At 44.9% G+C, this 18,925-nt stretch overlaps 1 protein-coding gene across 1 annotated transcript in view; it reads right to left on the bottom strand.

Moving 5' to 3' along the window:
• Window positions 1-18,925, bottom strand: part of tgfbr1b (transforming growth factor, beta receptor 1 b) — a 42,914-nt gene that overhangs the window by 11,748 nt on the left and 12,241 nt on the right. Inside the window, exons 2-5 of the mRNA XM_086305300.1 lie at window positions 10,441-10,686; window positions 8,962-9,225; window positions 2,480-2,710; window positions 337-504 (exon numbers count right to left, since the gene is read on the bottom strand). Coding sequence (XP_086161426.1) covers window positions 337-504; window positions 2,480-2,710; window positions 8,962-9,225; window positions 10,441-10,686 — 909 coding nt within the window. The remainder of the gene's footprint in view (window positions 1-336; window positions 505-2,479; window positions 2,711-8,961; window positions 9,226-10,440; window positions 10,687-18,925) is intronic.

The raw sequence follows: 18,925 nt of genomic DNA on the forward strand, positions 1-18,925 counted from the left end.
TAGACAATAATTCTGATGCAAAAGAGCCAAACGGGACAGGCAAAAAAACAAAAACAAAGGGTGATTTCTGACCAATAAGCACTGGCTTTGTGTGCGACGGCTCAGACTGATGTCTATACTCCAGCATGCCTGCCTCTATCTGACAGACTCCATGTTTCCTCAGGCTGATTTAAACATGCCTCATGTGAGCTACTGAACGAGGTTTTTGTCACGCCTCCTCTGAGCATGTCTGCAGGCTGCTGAGCAGCACAGCTGGCACACTCGCTCGTTTGTGTTTACTATTCAAACATTTAGACGCCGATTCACCTTGGATACATACAGGCGTGAGGTTCTCACCTTGCGTGCCAACGATCTCCATGTGAAGGTGGGCGAGGCCGCTGGCTGTTGACAGAGACAGTTTGATCATGCCCTCCACTGTGACCGTGTAGCGGTTCAGGTAGTCGAACAGCGATCCGTGCTCATGGTAGTCCGACACCAGCCACAGCTGAGTCCACGTTCCATTATCTACACGCCGGGCACAGAAACATGGATCGTTATCACACTCCTCTCAGTACTGACACAGTGGCTGAAGTTTCAGCCAGCAGCTGATTGAAGTGTGTGATACGCACCACACCCTAACCTTTGTGTCTCCGACTCAGGGATGAGGTGCAGGGTGGAAAGAAAATGATTCAAATCTGGGTTTACATCCATCAGACCTTCAGCTTTCTACATGCCAACATCTGCGTTCACTCTCAAGTTAGAGCTCACTGTAGAGTGGGCAGCTGTGGGCTGCACCGGCTGATGAGTGATAACGCTGGGGATCAGCATTGCTGACAACTAAAGACCAGTGCTACCTTTCCCCACTGATGGGGAACCAGTGTTACCATTATTATGAAATTCATAATCAATATTAAAGGTTCTTGCACACCAGTGAAAGCTGCCCGTCTGCATTCACTGGAATGAACGTGTGCAGAGAACGTTACACTAACTTCATCAAACCTGAAGACGTGCTCGTTAACGTCCTTAACTTCCACGACAGAGACGTGCAGGCACGTAGCAAGTTACTGAAACTGTGGGTCTGAGGGACAAATGAATAAACAATGAAAACAACGATGATAAAGGAAAGAAATCAACAGCAAGAAGATTCTAATTCAGCTGAATTATTTCAATTACAGTGTAAAATTAATTCACCAAGAAAAAGAACATCAGTGATTATTAACGTCTGGCTCAGCGTGTCCTTCCTGTAACCGCTCACCCCAGATGGCCCCGCCCCTCCCTGAGCCTGGAGGTTTCTTCCTGTTAAAGGCGAGTTTTTCCTCCCCACTGTCACCAAAGTGCTGCTCATAGCTGTGCTGTTTTCTTTGTATAGTTGTCGGGTCTTTACCTTACAATATAAAGACGTGACCAATTCAAACTAGCCTGACATTTAAGCTACGTTCACTCTGCAGGTCTTAATGCTCAAATGCGATTTTTTTGTCTGCTTGTTCACACTACAAATAAAATGTGACAGCAAACGCCAGACCAACAGTATGTTTGACTGATGGCCTTAATGTAAAGACTTCGGACTTTACGTTTCCCAATTTTGCTTATGGCCTAATAATGATCCTTATTGCTGTTTCAGAGGAGCGCTGCTTCAAAGCATAGCTGCAGATTTGTTCATAATGTCTTCCCAACAGTTTCACTGACATCTACACCGGATGTCCAGGAAGCGTTCACGATGTCTTCTCCGGCGCTGATAATTGGCGTCCGTCTTGTGTCAGTGACGTAAAAGACGGATTTAATGCGACATCATCAAACAGCAGTCGCTTTCTGAAACATCGGATATGTATCGGATTCAGGACCACATACGACAGTGACCCAGGTCAGATTTGTGCCGTTCACACTGTCATAGCATGATGGGATATGGGTCGCACAGGGTCAAAACAGTCGGATTGGATGTGCTTTCGCCTGCAGTGTGAACGTAGCCTTAAACTCTGTTATTGCACTGCCTGCCCGCTCAGCAGGGTGACGACCATAAGCCTTCCACAGCTGAGGGGTAACGGGTGCACTTCCTGACAAATGCCTCTTGCTCTGATATTCAATAATAATAACAATGTAGACTTTATTAGACTTGTAGGAAATGAATCTTCTGCATTTAAGCCACTCAGGGAGGCAGTGGGCAGCCACCAATCCAGCACCCGGGAGCAGCGTGCAGGCACGGTGCCTTGCTCAGGGGCACCAAAAGTACAAACACCAATTTTGGACCTGATTGTACTGTATATGCATACCACCTGCTTAAGGGATCACTTTGGTGTGTTTGATGTGGGATTTTATACACTTTCTAATATGTTTGTCTGGCTGTTACCTGGGCCAGGTCGAGCTGCTTAACTAAAGGTAAATGGACACATGAATGAATACGTTTATGTGTGTGACAGACAGTGTGGTAAACTCTGCGTCCTCCTGACTGTGAACTATGACCCCGTGCTGTGTACCATTCACTCACTGCCTGCTGGTTTCTCACCTTTGTTGTCAGCAGCAATGAAGCCCAGGATATTCTCATGTCTCAGCATCACAGTCTGGTAGATCTCAGCCTCACGGAACCAGGAGCGCTCCTCTCGGGAAGAGAAAATCTTGACAGCCACCTCCTCGCCGCGCCATTTGCCGCGCCACACCTCACCAAAACGCCCCTTCCCAATGCTTTCCTGGAGGATGATAGTTCTGGCAATTGTTCTTTGGACCAGCAGTGGGAGACCTGAAAGGAAGTGGACGGATATATGAGTGATGGTCCTGCCACGCACATCCAGAACTGAAGTCTGCGTCCCCATCTGGACATCCACCTCATGACTGTTGTCAGTAATCAGTGTTAGCATAGAGTTTGATCTGGTCAAATCCAGGTGACTTGATTAGGTGATTATGTTTTTGCTTTGCCCCTGATGACTCATAAACTTAAGAGCCTTAAATGAAGAGAGACTTCCTGATCCACAAATCCTCCTGCCGTGCTGGGACCACGCCCACCTCAACACCCCTGAGAACTTTAACGTTCCACTTGTTTTTCCTTTAATTTAACTTCATTCATTTATCGTGGCTCAAGAGTTGGGAGTTCGTCTTGTAATTGGAAGGTTGCCGGTTCGAGCCCCAGCTCCGACAGTCTCGGTCGTTGTGTCCTTGGGCAAGACACTTCACCTACTGCCTACTGGTGGTGGTCAGAGGGCCCGGTGGCGCCAGTGTCCGGCAGCCTCGCCTCTGTCAGCTGTGGCTACAATGTAGCTTCATCACCAGTGTGTGAATGTGTGGATGACTGCATGTGTAAGGCGCTTTGGGGTCCTTAGGGACGAGTGAAGCGCTACACAAATACAGGCCATTTACCATTTATCGACTTGACTTCCAGCGCTGTCGGCTGCCCTTATAATAATACATTATATACACACACACACACACACTTCATTGTGTCGTATATGAATAAATAAAAACAACTGAAACAGGATTTTTGATCCTTCCTCAGCCGCTTTTATAATAATAATAATAATAATAATAATAATAATAAATTTTATTTATGAGCGCCTTTCAAGTCACCCAAGGACACTTTACAATAGGATAAAACACTTAGTAAAACAATGGCAGAATAAGAGCAATAAAATAAAAGCACAAGATAAAATGAACAAACAGTGGATTCACAGTGAATATGCAGATTGAACAGATGAGTTTTGAGTTGGGATTTAAACTGGGGGAGAGAACCAATATTTCTTATTTCACAGACTTTCTCAAAACCATCAACTAAACAAACAGCCTGCTGTAGTTGATGGTTTCATCTGAATCAGCCGTCTAACTCCTGTGAATAACAACAGATGGAGGGTCCAGTGCACCCCGTCTGGGACCTACCCTGGACCCAGGCTCCACGGCAAGTCTTTACCCGTGCAAACCGATGTTGGACCACAGAGGTGCTCATAGGGGCACATGGCACCAGGACGCACTAGGTCACAGGTCAATAACAGATTTAGAAATTGTGTCATCAGATCTGTGGTTGGACACGTGTACCCAAACGTGCAGCGGGAGAGCCAACATCTCAGTCCATGATATCTTTATCTGCTTTAATCGCATTCTGAGGGAGGCTGAGGACGTTGAGTGGACCATGCTCCTCACCTCTGAGGCTGCTGCAAGGAGTTGCAGCTGCAACAAGGTGCAAGATGAAGGGAGCCGTCTTACTGGGCTTGGTTAGCCTGTTGGGCCAGCCTTGGAGTGGTTTAGGTGGTATTCTGCACACACCATTTACAGTGGTGGTGGGATGCTGCTGACCTTAACACAATGAAAGGAACACTGAGGATCTGCCTTCTGTAATGGAAGCAGAGGCTGGGGAGCAGGGCCCCTGGGGTGGATGAGATTGGCCCTGGAGGTTAGGGATGTCCTGGCTGACACAGCTCTGCAATGCTGCGTGGCGATCTGGAGCAGAGCCCCCCAGGATGGGTTTGTGATCGCAGTCCTCAGCCTGCCTGGGAAAGTCTGTGGCACTCGAGGGTTCTAGGGTTCTGTTGGTAGAACACTGGACCAGCTCGTCATCCTCTCAGTGACATCAGAGGGTGAGTTTGCCGACCAGTCTGTGGGTGTTTTGTGGATGGATGGGTGGGATGTACTAGCTGTGCATGCTCTCTGATCACAGACAGGAAGCAGTGAAGAAGAGGTATGCACAAACAGTCCTGTGACAGAATGCTGCTCTAATCCAACTGTATGAACTTTTAATGGCAGCAGAGTTAAAGACTGAAAGTCATCAAACTACGATCCAAGAACAACTCTAAAAGTGTGAAAATCGTCTCACTGCTTTGGAAAACTGCTCACGAGACACAGGAAAAAAGTGCAGACTCACACAGAACATGCTCGGCAGCATGTTGGAGGTGCCGTCATCACTCATGGCTACCATGCAGGACAGCGTTGAACACACATTTTATAGGACGGGATCAGTGCATACAAAAACGTATCCAGTCGACCAGATCTCGTATCATTTAAAGCTGTTTTCTTCCTGTTTGAAACAGCGCGATGGCGCCGTGGTCACGGCCGTCACCTAACAGCTGTCTGGAGCCAGTCTGTGGGCGTGCACACCCACTGTGACACACTGCCTACCTGTAAGTCATCATTCTGGCCCTACGACAGCTGGACGAAGCGGGATTCATGCGTGCGTTTGCACGGGAATTTAGTTTTGGTGATTCCACCTATTACACCTTTATTGTGTGCATGAATGCAAAGCCTGTCAGGAATGATGCAGCGTGTGGATGTGTTGAAGCTAGAACAGGAACTTTCCCAGGGGACACATAAGGAACTGGGACTGCTGTGAAGGTTCCAGCATCGAGCTCCAGTCTGATAGCTTGAGGTTATGAATAAATAAGGAACATTTGAAACATTTTAGGACTAATCAACATTTCCCAAAGCAGTTGTGAACGAAGTGTGATGTTTTTCACCTCCTGATGCACAATGAAATAATTACAGTCACCTTTTGCATTCACTTCAAATGTCTGACATGCTTCCCTTTCCTGCAGCTGATCCGAGCATGCACGCACTTCCAACCTCCAACTCTTTCACTGCACCACGTGCAAAGACGAGTAACCGGGTCGTGCTGCACACATCACCAGCACCCTGACCGTGGTAAAAGCTTTAAAGGAAAGAAACCATGTCCACTTTGGCCCGACGGCCCTCATTTACTAACATCACTTCTTTCCTGTGCAAAAAACAAACACTTGCTGTCAGATTTATGAAACATGCTCATCAACCTATTTTGGTCAAAAACTGTGCATATGTTAGCAAGTAGAGCAGGGCGATATGGCCAAAAATATTTATCACGATATATATTTGAAAATTTGCGATAACGATATAACTGACGATATAATTGATGCGAGACAAAATACAACTCCACAACATTACTAGCGCAAAAAGACAACCTTCCATTTATTTTCACTTAAACAAGAAGCTGGTTTTTATGTACATTAAAGCTTTATAAAAATTTAACAGTGCAAATGCAAATTCCTTGCTGAAAGTTTAACCAAAAGGCATTTCCAGTAGAAATGGGCTGACATATCCTGAGCATAACCATGTATAATATCCACTGAAGTTAAAAAGAGGTGCTTTGCAACATTAAACTGCAGTGTGCAGTACGCATTTTTCGGACCATAAGGTGCACGGGATTATAAGGCACATTAAGCGAAACAAAGCAGTCAGATAAATCAAACTTTATTAAACTCATTCTTCTTGCTTCCTCCATTTCTGTACCATTGATTCATTAATGTTGAATTCTCTGCAGCTGCTCTATTCCCATGTTGTTGCAGTATATTAATGACTAACCTCGTATTGTGGATGGATTATCTCAGTTGTTCTCCTGACTGAAGTTTGGTCCGTTTACAGCATCCTGCCATGCGATTACATTTGTCTCTAACCATGAGGAACCTTCACGTAGGGCTGGGCCATATTATACCGTTCACGGTAATACTGGTATAATGTTAGGCAACGATAGGAAAATGAAATATCGCGATAGAATGGGAGTAAAACGCGCATTCGCAGTGCCTTTGTTTTCATACGCACATGGCCGATTGTTGAGTGAAACAGATGAACCAGAATTGGTTTGTAAAAATGGTACAACTTCAGTGATGTGGAACTGGTTTGGTGTTTGTCCGTCAGATACACAACAAAGCACATTTTTTTGCAGAACATGCAAGCGGCCGTCGTTATTGTCATATTTGTCGGACTAAGATGCTCTTAAATCTGGGAGTAATCTGGGTCCTAAACTCCGTATACTTCAGGTCAAACAACACTGCAGCATCACTTAGAGTTAAAAACTGTCTAAATTCTTTCATCTTTAATAAAACGATCAGCATTGCTGCTTTACCAGGTGTAACTATAAAGTTTAACTTCCAGGCATCCATGAAAACAAAAGTTATTACATTTAACGGAGTTAGAAGTTAGCAGGAAGCTAGCGGAAGTTAGCTCGCTAGTTTCGCTAGTTACCTAAGCATGATATAGCATGTTCTGACTGAGAGATTTCTGAAAAAAATCAAACGTACAGCTCTGCTATCACTTCCAACATAAATGAAGACAGGAAACTAAACAGCAGTGACGTTTGTAGGGTTACTGAAGTTGGGCTAGCTGGTATATAATGATGTGCTACGTGATCGCTAGCGACACAGCTATGTTAGCATAACATAAACAGTGAAGCTGGAGGACGAACACTAACACTTTTCCACTTATAAAAGTTAACGTGAAGGTTCCTGATAGGTAGAGACAAATGCAATCGCATGGCAGGATGCTGTAAACGGACCAAACTTCAGTCAGGAGAACAACTGAGATAATCCATCCACAATACGAGGTTAGTCATTAATATACTGCAACAACGTGGGAATAGAGCAGCTGCCAGAGAATTCAACATTAATGAATCAAAGGTACAGAAGTGGAGGAAGCAAGAAGAATGAGTTTAATAAAGTTTGATTTATCTGACTGCTTTGTTTCGCTTAATGTGCCTTATAATCCCGTGCACCTTATGGTCCGAAAAATGCGTACTGCACACTGCAGTTTAATGTTGCAAAGCACCTCTTTTTAACTTCAGTGGATATTATACATGGTTATGCTCAGGATATGTCAGCCCATTTCTACTGGAAATGCCTTTTGGTTAAACTTTCAGCAAGGAATTTGCATTTGCACTGTTGCATTTTTATAAAGCTTTAATGTACATAAAAACCAGCTTCTTGTTTAAGTGAAAATAAATGGAAGGTTGTCTTTTTGTGCTAGTAATGTTGTGGAGTTGTATTTTGTCTCGCATCAATTATATCGTCAGTTATATCGTTATCGCAAATTTTCAAATATATATCGTGATAAATATTTTTGGCCATATCGCCCTGCTCTACCTTCACGTTAACTTTTATAAGTGGAAAAGTGTTAGTGTTCGTCCTCCAGCTTCACCGTTTATGTTATGCTAACATAGCTGTGTCGCTAGCGATCACGTAGCACATCATTATATACCAGCTAGCCCAACTTCAGTAACCCTACAAACGTCACTGCTGTTTAGTTTCCTGTCTTCATTTATGTTGGAAGTGATAGCAGAGCTGTACGTTTGATTTTTTTCAGAAATCTCTCAGTCAGAACATGCTATATCATGCTTAGGTAACTAGCGAAACTAGCGAGCTAACTTCCGCTAGCTTCCTGCTAACTTCTAACTCCGTTAAATGTAATACATTTTGTTTTCATGGATGCCTGGAAGTTAAACTTTATAGTTACACCTGGTAAAGCAGCAATGCTGATCGTTTTATTAAAGATGAAAGAATTTAGACAGTTTTTAACTCTCAGTGATGCTGCAGTGTTGTTTGACCTGAAGCATACGGAGTTTAGGACCCAGATTACTCCCAGATTTAAGAGCATCTTAGTCCGACAAATACGACAATAACGACGGCCGCTTGCATGTTCTGCAAAAAAATGTGCTTTGTTGTGTATCTGACGGACAAACACCAAACCAGTTCCACATCACTGAAGTTGCACCATTTTTACAAACCAATTCTGGTTCATCTGTTTCACTCAACAATCGGCCATGTGCTTATGAAAACAAAGGCACTGCGCACGCACGTTTTACTCATATTCTATCGCGATATTTCATTTTCCTATCGTTGCCTAACATTATACCGGTATTACCGTGAACAGTATAATATGGCCCAGCCCTATTAGCAAGTCTGACTTTTTGAATTGGAGCAGGTAAACAAAGACAGGGCCACGTTCAGCACTGTGAAGCATCTCCTCTGCTGTCATCAAAAAGCCTGGAAGCATCTCTGAGCAGATGTTGTCCTGCCCCTGTTACATGTACGCTTCTAGCTGCTCAGTCCGAGACCTCTGTCACAGTTCTGTTTCAGTCAAGTGTCTGTTTGGCCCCTGGACTCTTCTATGAATCCATGCTGCTGTTTTACCTTTATATACCTTTGAAATGTCTAAATCCTCCTTCAGCTGATCACTGCACAAATCAGACCCTGAGATGTAGCGTTTTACCTGATCCAGAGCCTGAAGTGGTCATGTCATAGATTAGGTCCTTCAGTGTTGTTCCCACAGTGATGAAAGGGTGGTCCATGGAGGGGTCTTCCTCATTAGGCACCCGATGGTGGTGGTGGGCCCCGGCTCCCCCGGCGCCCAGGCCTCTGTGGCTGTGGCAAACGTAGAACGCCAAAACCAGCAGCAAGCAGAGCACACATACAGGGCCAGCAATGACAGCAGCGAGGGCCACCGGCCCCAGAGGAGAAGGGGTCGCTGTGGGGCCTGCAAGACACAAAGAGTGTTGGTCAGAATACCTGCTGACCCAAAGCCTGGACCTGCGCTGGCCTGACTGCAGCCTGGAAGCATAAAGGTTAATGTGACGACGAGCCTCAAGTCCTCGTTCTGTGGATCTCAGAGTGCACGACACAGGTTTACGTGGATTCAGGACCTCAGTCATGCAGTGCGGTAGAAACACATCCCCACTGGATCGGGCTTTTTGAACCTGGTGTGCAGCTACGTGTAGCTTAGGTTTGTGTACTCAATCAGCTGGTTACACCTTCTCTTCACCAGCAGCGCCCATACTGACGTCATCATGATGGTAAAAACCATCACAACCGTGCACTTCACAGCAGCTTCACCAGCAGATGTGACCCCGCGAACGCATCATTAATCCCCCCCATCTATCTAACGATCTACCTGGTGCACTGCGCCGAGCGTGTTCGTCTGCTACCAGACAACAGCGGCGTTTTAGACCAGCGAGGGAATGAGAGTCGCTGCTGTTTGGATTTAGCGAGGAGGACGAACGAAATGTCATCATTAGAAAAACAGGAATTCTCACCTCTAACACAAAAGTACAAAAGTAGAAGTACTATGAAATACTATGTTCAGCCTCAGTTTGTTCAAGCTTAGCTGGGTAATGCACCTGAAACCCATCCGAGTCCACCTCGCACTACATCACTACAACACTTATTTTTGGGAAAGTCCAGACTTGAGCCAATGAAAGGCCAGTCGTGCTCTAAAGTCCTCCAATGAGGCTGATGTAAAACGATTCTGAAAAGACGAGTGGGCCTCACTCCCAGTTATCACAAACACACGAGTGCAGTTCTTGAAGCAGTTCTTTGGTTTAGGGCATAATTACTTTTTCACGTGATAGTTTTGCGTAGCTCGTTTCCACCTTAATAAATCAGCGTTTAATGAAAACTGCATTTTATATTTACTTGGGTTGTGTTTTTTTATTTATTTAAAAAAACATGCAAACAGTTTTTCTAAACTGCATGTCAGTGCAGTCACCCTCAGCTCCCTCTGCACCACAGCAGACCAGTACAGCACCAGTCCACTAAGTGCCCACTGCACTCATGAAAAAGACCCTCCTACTCTAACGCTCTCGCTCCACTTTGTTTTAACGACTGAGAAGCTTTTCCACCTGCAGTAGCGTAGTAGCTGTACTTTATAATTAAAGGAAGGCATGAAGAGGCAATATGGCTGGTGTCCTCTTACCAGTGGGGGTCACTGGCTCTTTGTTGCAGTAGTCTGTGGTACAGCACAGTGGGTAAATGCCACTGTCATCTTTGGTAGATGGGGCACAGATGAAGGGTCGGTCTCGTGGGATCAAGTCACGATTGTGCACACACTGGCGCTGCTCAATGGTCATCCGGCTGCCTGACTTTTGGATGGCTACAAAGCAGATACCGTCTGTCGTGCAGCTGGAGTTGGTGCTGCAGCGGTCACAGTAACACTGAAGGCCTGGAAGAGGAAAAAGGGGGGAGGATTAATTCACTTCAACTTTATTTATACAGCACAAAATCACAACAGCAGTCGCCTCAAGCTGCTTTATATTGTACAGTAGAGCCTACAATAAACCATACAGAGAACAATCATATGACCCCCTATGAGCACTTTGGCGACAGTGGGAAGGAAAAACTCCCTTTAAACAGGAAGAAACGTGCGGCAGAACCAGGCTCACATCTATGGGCAGTTAACCTAAGCCCCCTATCTGCATGTGTTTGGACCACGAGACCAGAGAACGCACGCAGACGGAGAGAGAACACGCCACATATGGATCATTTATTCATCAAAGACACAAACGCACCACAATAGCCCGATAGTGTCATCACATGATATTATACAGGAGCTGCCAACTCAGCTCTCGAGTGGGCAGTCACAATGAAGCAGTTCATTTCCATCTGTAGCTTCAGGCTGCGCTTCATCGTTTGGCCACCAGATGTCACCAAAGACAACTGTGTCGATAAGCTGTGAGTAATGAAGCTTTTTGAGCTTCAGAAAGCTTCACTGGGCCGTGACTAAGAAGCAGTCATTAAATGAGTATCTCATTCAGGTCTTTTACACTCAGCTTTATGTTGCACTACTCATCAGAGCTAACCAATATTAATATCAGTGCTGGAACATATGCACGGCTGAGGATGGTCATTTGCTGGTATTATGGCCCAAGTGGGTCTCAGTAGGCTGACAAATGCTGATAGCACAACACCTGCAACGAGTAACTCGTGACACATGATCAGGAAAACCTGAAGCAGCAATGCCATCAATGGTGACGAATGCTGACACTGCATAATTCACTCTGAAACTCCCATATTGGCCAATTTGTGATGGAGAACTTCCTCCACGTCTACAGAAGTGACGATATGTCAGTGTGGGCACTTCTACAGAAACCAACATTTCTAAGGAATGGGAGTTATGGGAACCAGCAGTGATCTGACGCAGAGACCTAAACTCTTCTGGGATGTGACGAAGACACACACACACACACACACACACACACCCCTCCAGTTTTAATGATCTCTGCTGTTGGTTTACTGTAACTGACAGCTCACTGAATGAAGGGTTAATTAAGTGCAAGACTGAGGACGACATAAACGTTCGAACTTTCCTTGTCGACACACTCACAGAGCACTCCGTAGCCTAGCAACATGGCAGAATAACAAATCTGTACGGTCCAAACAGCAGGTTTTAATCAGTGGCTGCTTTCAGGGGGAAACGAGTGTGGGAGATTATCATGGCAAGCAAGGTGTGGATTCCTTGGTCCATTGTAGTTCCCTGTGGACCCACTGAGGCAGGTCATTTAAGCTGATCAGAGGAGTCGAGCAGCATCTTCACCAGCAGCTCCCACAGACAGAAGTCTTTTCCACACACACACCACAGACACGTGCCATAACACTGACAGCCACTCATGAACAGGTTTTTCTACACGATCTTACACAGCACGCCTCGCTCAGTTAAGCACCTGCTCCTAGAATGAAGCGCTGTCCATCAAACATTTCCACACTAAACACATCAGGACCAACTCAGGCTTCACCTTCACCTGGCTCCTGAGCCGCAGACAGGAATGCTGGTTTCATTTTACATGCTTACGTAGTGTGGTACGTCGCGCACAGACACAAACGACTTCACAGAAACTACAAATGATTATTGTACAGTCAGTGACAGCTGCCTTCTTCACCAGGAGCGATCAATGCGTCTCACACAGCTCTGCTTGGTGTTTTCTTTCCAAATATTCCCTCCTTCCTTCCTGATTCTTCCCACTAGGACAACAGTCCCAGATGCACCCAAACATTTGTTTTGTTGTTGTTTTGGTTTTAAACACCATTTAAACACCAGCTCACTGTGTGTGTGTGTGTGTGTGTGTGTGTGTGTGTGTGTGTGTGTGTGTGTGTGTGTGTGTGTGTGTGTGTGTACATGAACATTTACTGAAGTGGTTGTTATAAATGTTCCAACGGTGTGCATCATTCATACTGTAACACACCACGATACAGAAAACGAATAAAGTCATACAAGAAGTGATTACTGAGGTATTTTTAGTCACTGGTCTCATTCATTCATTGATGGTGTAGTTGTTCCACACACCACTGCTTTTGTTTTATTTGTGGTGACTTTAAACCTGCTACAGACATTTCTTTATGTCCTCTCATGTAAATCCTCACAATTCCAGACTATGACTGTTTCTTTTATTGCCTCACTGCATCTCAAACAAAGCTGTGATTTTTGACCTGATATGAACCCGCTCATACAAACAGACCAATAGGAATGTGGCCTCCCAACAACACAAACAACACAAAGCACAGAGGTTCACTTTAATCTGCGTCTGCAAGCCACGCTTTCTGTTTCCACTCTGGTTTTTAAGCAGAAGTCTCCGAGTATGTGGCGCAGCAACATTTCCGTTGTTTTGTCTAGACGTGTGAGACACACCTGAGTAACAGAGTGTGTGTCTGCAGGGACAGACGAGCTGTGTGAGTCACTCTGCTGTCAGCTGGCTTTTATTTACAGCCACATCTCTGCTCTCGTCTGTGTGTGTGTGTGTGTGTGTGTGTGTGGTAAATCCAACTACACTGAAGTTAAAGTGTTTAAAAACAGCAGTAATAAGCACAAAGTATCAGCGCCAGCACCTCCATGAAAATAATAAGTGTGTGCATGTCCAGCTGTTTGCGTTTTCCACAGAAACCATCTCACTTTGGATTCTTGGGAACATTTGTCACCAAAGCCCGTTTACAGTTTTCCATGTTCTCCTTCTTTCCCAAACCCCACTGGGAGGTCCTTTCAGCAGGGACATTACCATCCATCTGATTTCTTCAGCTAATAGCTGTGCACAGCTGCACCAAATATTAAAGTGAATACATTAATATAGCATAACAGACGGTTCAAGTGGTAACCTGAGGAAAACCTGAAACAACCTGCAGTAGGGCTGTTCGATATAACCATATATATCGGATGACGATGTAAAAACATCTACCGTTTCATTTTACACTGTCGTTTGTTTCGTGGTGTCGCAAAATAAACTGTTTACGGCAATATTTTTCATGGTTCTGATGTCACTGTAGTGGCTGTATTAATGTCTTAAAGTTCTCTCTTTCTCTTATATTTAATACAACCACACTACAGACGGACAAGCGCCTGTTTTTATGCGTTGTCGTTAGCAACAACGACGGTAACACCATCGCGTGTCCGCTCGTTTATGTTCCACGTAAACCTTTCACAATAAAGCTCAAGATCCTGTTGAGACCTTTCAAAATAAACTGAATCACATGAAAAAGTATGCAGAGTATTGACGGATGAGAATTAAAAAAGAGCCGCCAGGTGCTAAAAAATAAACCTCAGACTCAAACGTTAGACGCTTTTCCTCGCAGCACGCCGTGTAATAAATACTCACAAAGGAAACGGCGGCCGTTACAACTTGTGTCTAAAAATGTATCGTTTCATGCGTCGGTCGCTGTCGTTGCTTCGAGGCTCAAGCTTTACTGTGAAAAACTGTTACAGGATAAACAGTTTCGTGGCTCAAAAAAACAAACTATGAGAACACTTCTTCAGATCATATGTATCATATTTGACACGTACAGTGTTTTTGGGACTGTAACACCATCAGTGTGAACCTGACAAACCGAAATAAACTGCACAACACATTTAAACCAAGTAAAAGAAAACAGATAAGCAAATATGATACAAATTAAATGTCATATATGGAAATGTAAAAGTGATCTATTTACAAAAAATGAAACAAAAGAAGGTGAATGTTCTGGCAGTTATTTCCTGGTTCAGGCTGAGTTTAACTTCAGTCTGAGGTTAAAGGTGATAGAAAGAGCTCACACTGAGTGTCATGTTTGCATTTCACTGCTTTCTACTCTGGATGTCTGTTTATACTCAGCTGTAAGTATAAAAGGCTCCACTCTGCAACCTGTTTGTTTCTTTTCAGCTGTTGACTATAAACATTAGTTTGTGCTGATATTGCACTTTTCTGCATTTTAAATGTATTTTTAAATATTACTTTAAATACTTCGATTTAAAGTTCTGCTAAAAGTTTCAATGCAAAGATTAGCATCACTGCACTGCAGTGTGTTTTAGGCATACAGGTGTGACAGAACAGCTTTAGTGTTACAATGTTACAAAATGCAGCGAAACATTCAAACAGTTGTATCGATTATAAAATAGACTGTATCGGATTCATACCGCTGTGGGCAGATATCCAACCTTATGATATCAGCGTTGGACATAAAAAAGTGGTATGGTGCCATCTTTACTTTTAACCTCCTAAGTAAATGACAGGAAGTAGTCCAGGAGCCACAGATGACCTTTGAACTATTCCAAGCTCAGTTTTTGATCAAATATAACAAAAAGATTCTTAGCACGTGGTGGGAGGGCCGATGTAACGACCAGCCTCTTTAATGAAGCGCTCAGCTCCAAACACAAGAACCTCAAGTTTGCTGGGACTCAGGATGAGGAGATGCAGTGCAGAGCAATGACAGGAAATCTCTTTACAACTGTTCAGTACATCACTCAGTGTAACATGTGCAAAGACACATGTGAGGGACTGCACATACGATAAGGGCATGTACAGGTAAGTATGATTGAAAAGATCTGAAAGCAGTGACCAGGATACCAAACCTATTGGGTAATCTGTCCTCACATGGACTCCCAGTCTGGAAGCAGTGGGTTGACTGGAACAGGCCCAGTGGCTGACAGAGTAACAGTCTAAATATTAAAGTGGTTCAATTCAATTTTATTTATACAGCGCCAAATCACAACAGTCGCCTCCTTTATATTGTAGATCGTACAATAATAGATTCAAAGGTTGAGTTGGTTGAGGAGAAGAGGGCACAGCTGGATGAAGGCTGGGCGTGATCCTTGGTGCGTGCCGGGCAGATGCTGAGTCAGGTTGACGGCGTTAGGCCTGGGGCGTGGCTGAACACAGTATTGCTTTCTACCCTGTATTACCAAAAGTATTCACTAACCCAACCAAATGACTGGATCCAGTTTTTCCCGTCACTTCCATGGCCACAGGTGTATAACATCCAGCACCTGGGCATGCAGACGCCTCTACAAACACCAGTGGATTCCAGCGTGGTGTCATGATGGGAAGGCGCCGCGTAGAGCAAGCAGGCCGGGATCCTAACTAATCCAGGAGTTTTAGCAGATGGACCTACGATATCAACGTGAAGATCCGAGGTGACCTTCTTGATTCATTGAATTCAAAAATGTTGCAGAAAACTTGACCTCTGACTGGGGCTGGGCCATATCATACCGTTCACGGTAATGCCAGTATAATGTTGGGCAATGATAAGAAAATGAAATATGGCAATAGAATATGGGTAAAACGCAGATGCGCAGTGTTTTCATACGCACATGGTGGAAAAAGCATGGCGGCGACGGAGAACGAGAAGGGCGAAAGCGGATCGCTGAACGAAACGGATGAAGCAGAACTGGTTTGTAAAAATGCTGCAGCTTCAGTGGTGTGGAACTGGTTTAGCTTTTGTTTGTCAGACACACAACAAAGCAGTTTGTGCTGATCTATAGAGGTCGCGACCTCTGAACCAAAATATGTATAATACAAGTTAATATGTACCTTGAAACTTGGAGTCACTACATCACATAACACTTGAGTCTCAACAGTAGTTGATATCAAGTTACTCATTAAGCAGATATGATATTTTGGACGTGACGTTCAGCTCTGATAGAGCCTCGTGGACTCGTCAGCAGAGGATTTCCATTACAATGCACCTATGTGTGCACTCAGGCGGGGTCTCCAGCTGTCCATGTTGGTGTCTGAGCCTTAGTCAACACCTGGTCAGCTGGGTGCAGCCTGTGATCTCTGCTAGCATGTACAAATGATCAACGTTATAATACTTTAAATCAGTACGTGTGCAGGCAGGAGGTGTCGTTTCTCTTCTTAGGTCAATCGGTCATTACGTGGAGCTCACACTTGCTTTGTTTTGATCACAGACACACCCTACATGTTGCCCTACCCCCATCTTCATTTCATTCCCCTTCCTCAGAGGTACCTCTCAGCTCCCACAGTTATTTCCAAAGGTCACGGCCCTGCCCACTGCCACATCCACCCGGTCAGCTCCTTTATGTCCAGCCCTTTGTCCACGCCAGCTGTGATCTCTGTATGACTGAATGTGTGGATGCATGCATGCTGGGAAAGGGGCCCCGGGATCTGCCCCCTTTTACAAAGCAGATGAGAAACCTGCTCTGTGGATGGCTCTATTGTTTATGTGGAACACAAAGCTGAGCACTGGGCTATTCAAACACTATAACAGATGCAGCTCTCTGTCTGTGACACTAACTGCAGATCAAGCCCCATTTTTGGAAAGCATGGTGGGAGCCGAGGCATTAGCAGATCCCTACAGCCTGTGCTCCATCACACTGGAGGCAGACACTTCCTTATGCAAACGATGCATTTTTAAACACAACCTGCAACAACCACAGCACCCAGCTATCATATCAGAGAAGGCAACATAAAGCTGAGCCAGCTTCTTGTTCCCACAGTCTGCATGATTAAACAGAGAATCAATAGGTCGTACGTCTGTCTGAGGCCCTGCGCTCATAAATATTGAGCAGCCTATGCTAAAGGTGCTGAAGGTTAGAGAGCCAGCAGCCGGTCAGCTGCTCGCCTCACACTTTTCAGAAGGAAAAGGTGGAGCCTGTGATCAACAGTCTGCTAACCACGACTTCAACAGCTACACAGGATGAGACTGTTCTTGTTGCCATGCTTGGTGGACCCTCTCATTTTTATATAGGGCTGCACAATATAGCATTTCAGCATCAACACTGCATCACATTCATGCTGCAGCTTGTGAAACGTGCACATTTCTTTTAATTCTGTGAGTCTGGCAACCATGATGAACAAGGGCTCTGTGGGATTTGCTCTTTACCATAATGCTAATTATGAACCACGTCGTGACTCAGCCCCAATACAGTAGATCTATTTGTGGGGGGTGAGGAATGGGTGCACAAATTTCAAAGAAATAACTGAGCAATATCATCAGCTGTTCACCCTGCAGACAAACTGCAGCTCCACCACCCCGGAGACAAGAAGGCAACAGAAGTCCAGACCACAAGACCTCCTGTCACCAGCTGGAACACAGGCGAGCACAGGACAAGGCTCTCTGAGGAGCCGTCTCACTGACATGAAGCACCAGCACAGGAAGCACCAGCAGGAGTCACGTGGAGGGGGGTCCCGGCTACATCTGTCGAGATGGGGCCTGTTTGCAAAAGTGCTCTGATGTTGTCTAAGCTGTCGCTTCCTTGCACGATGTGATGTGACCGCCTCCCCACACACAGCCTTCATAGCCCCGCTGACCGTCTCACAGCTTATATCATCGGGTCTGATGAGTGTTTGTCCAAACTGTTAACCTGAATTCAAACTAATAATAAAAATATTTAAGGAGGAAGGAAAGGGAGCGTGTTGGTGCTGTTCATAGATCCTGCAGACGATCTGTTTAGTTTTTGAACATCTGTATTCCAAAGTTTGGGAGTCTTTATGTGACAGTCTGACTTTTACTTTTATTTTAGTAATGATCAGCTCACCTCTAGCCAAGCCCAGGGTTTCCCAGCATCACACTGATCTACAGGTCACATACAGAAGGATCCTCGTCAGTGTCACAGATGTCATCAAATGTAATGACTGAACAGGTGTTCTTGGTGTGTGTGTGTGTGTGTGTGTGTGTGTGTGTGTGTGTGTGTGTGTGTGTGTGTGTGGTAGTATCCGAGCTTCCATCAGTGTTACAGAGACGCAGCCTCACATTAGAGTAGAGCAGACCATCATTTATACATTTTCTAAATCACCAAATGATTACATGAATATTCCCGACAATGCAAACCACAGCTGCACGTAACACACAGTGCTCATAAGAAAAACTCCTGTTGCACTTAAAACATGCTTTAAATAAAAAGCTCAGTGAAACAACAATATAAGGTGCTTCAGTCAGCTGCAGGCTTGGAGAGTAAAGGCTCAGCCTATAAACCAGCACTGTGCACCAGTCTCTGTTTGAACATCATATAATAATGTTTATGCTGTAAAACTGTTTGTAGAACAAAGGAATAAAGTTGTGTGGAAGTTAAACAGGTGATGTGAGCGAGCCCTCCCTCCAGCTGTTACAGTGTAAACAGTGATCACAGGCGCTGCTGATGGATGCTGGGAAATGTGTTTCACCTCCTTGGTCACAGCTCTGTGTCTTTACTTGTCACAGTGTGT

This window comes from Aulonocara sp. 'chitande type north' Nkhata Bay, linkage group LG9 (assembly GCF_057382095.1).
Source record: "Aulonocara sp. 'chitande type north' Nkhata Bay isolate Kocher_YH1m ecotype deep benthic linkage group LG9, A_spYH_male_GT1.1, whole genome shotgun sequence".
Taxonomy (NCBI): Eukaryota; Metazoa; Chordata; class Actinopteri; order Cichliformes; family Cichlidae; genus Aulonocara; species Aulonocara sp. 'chitande type north' Nkhata Bay.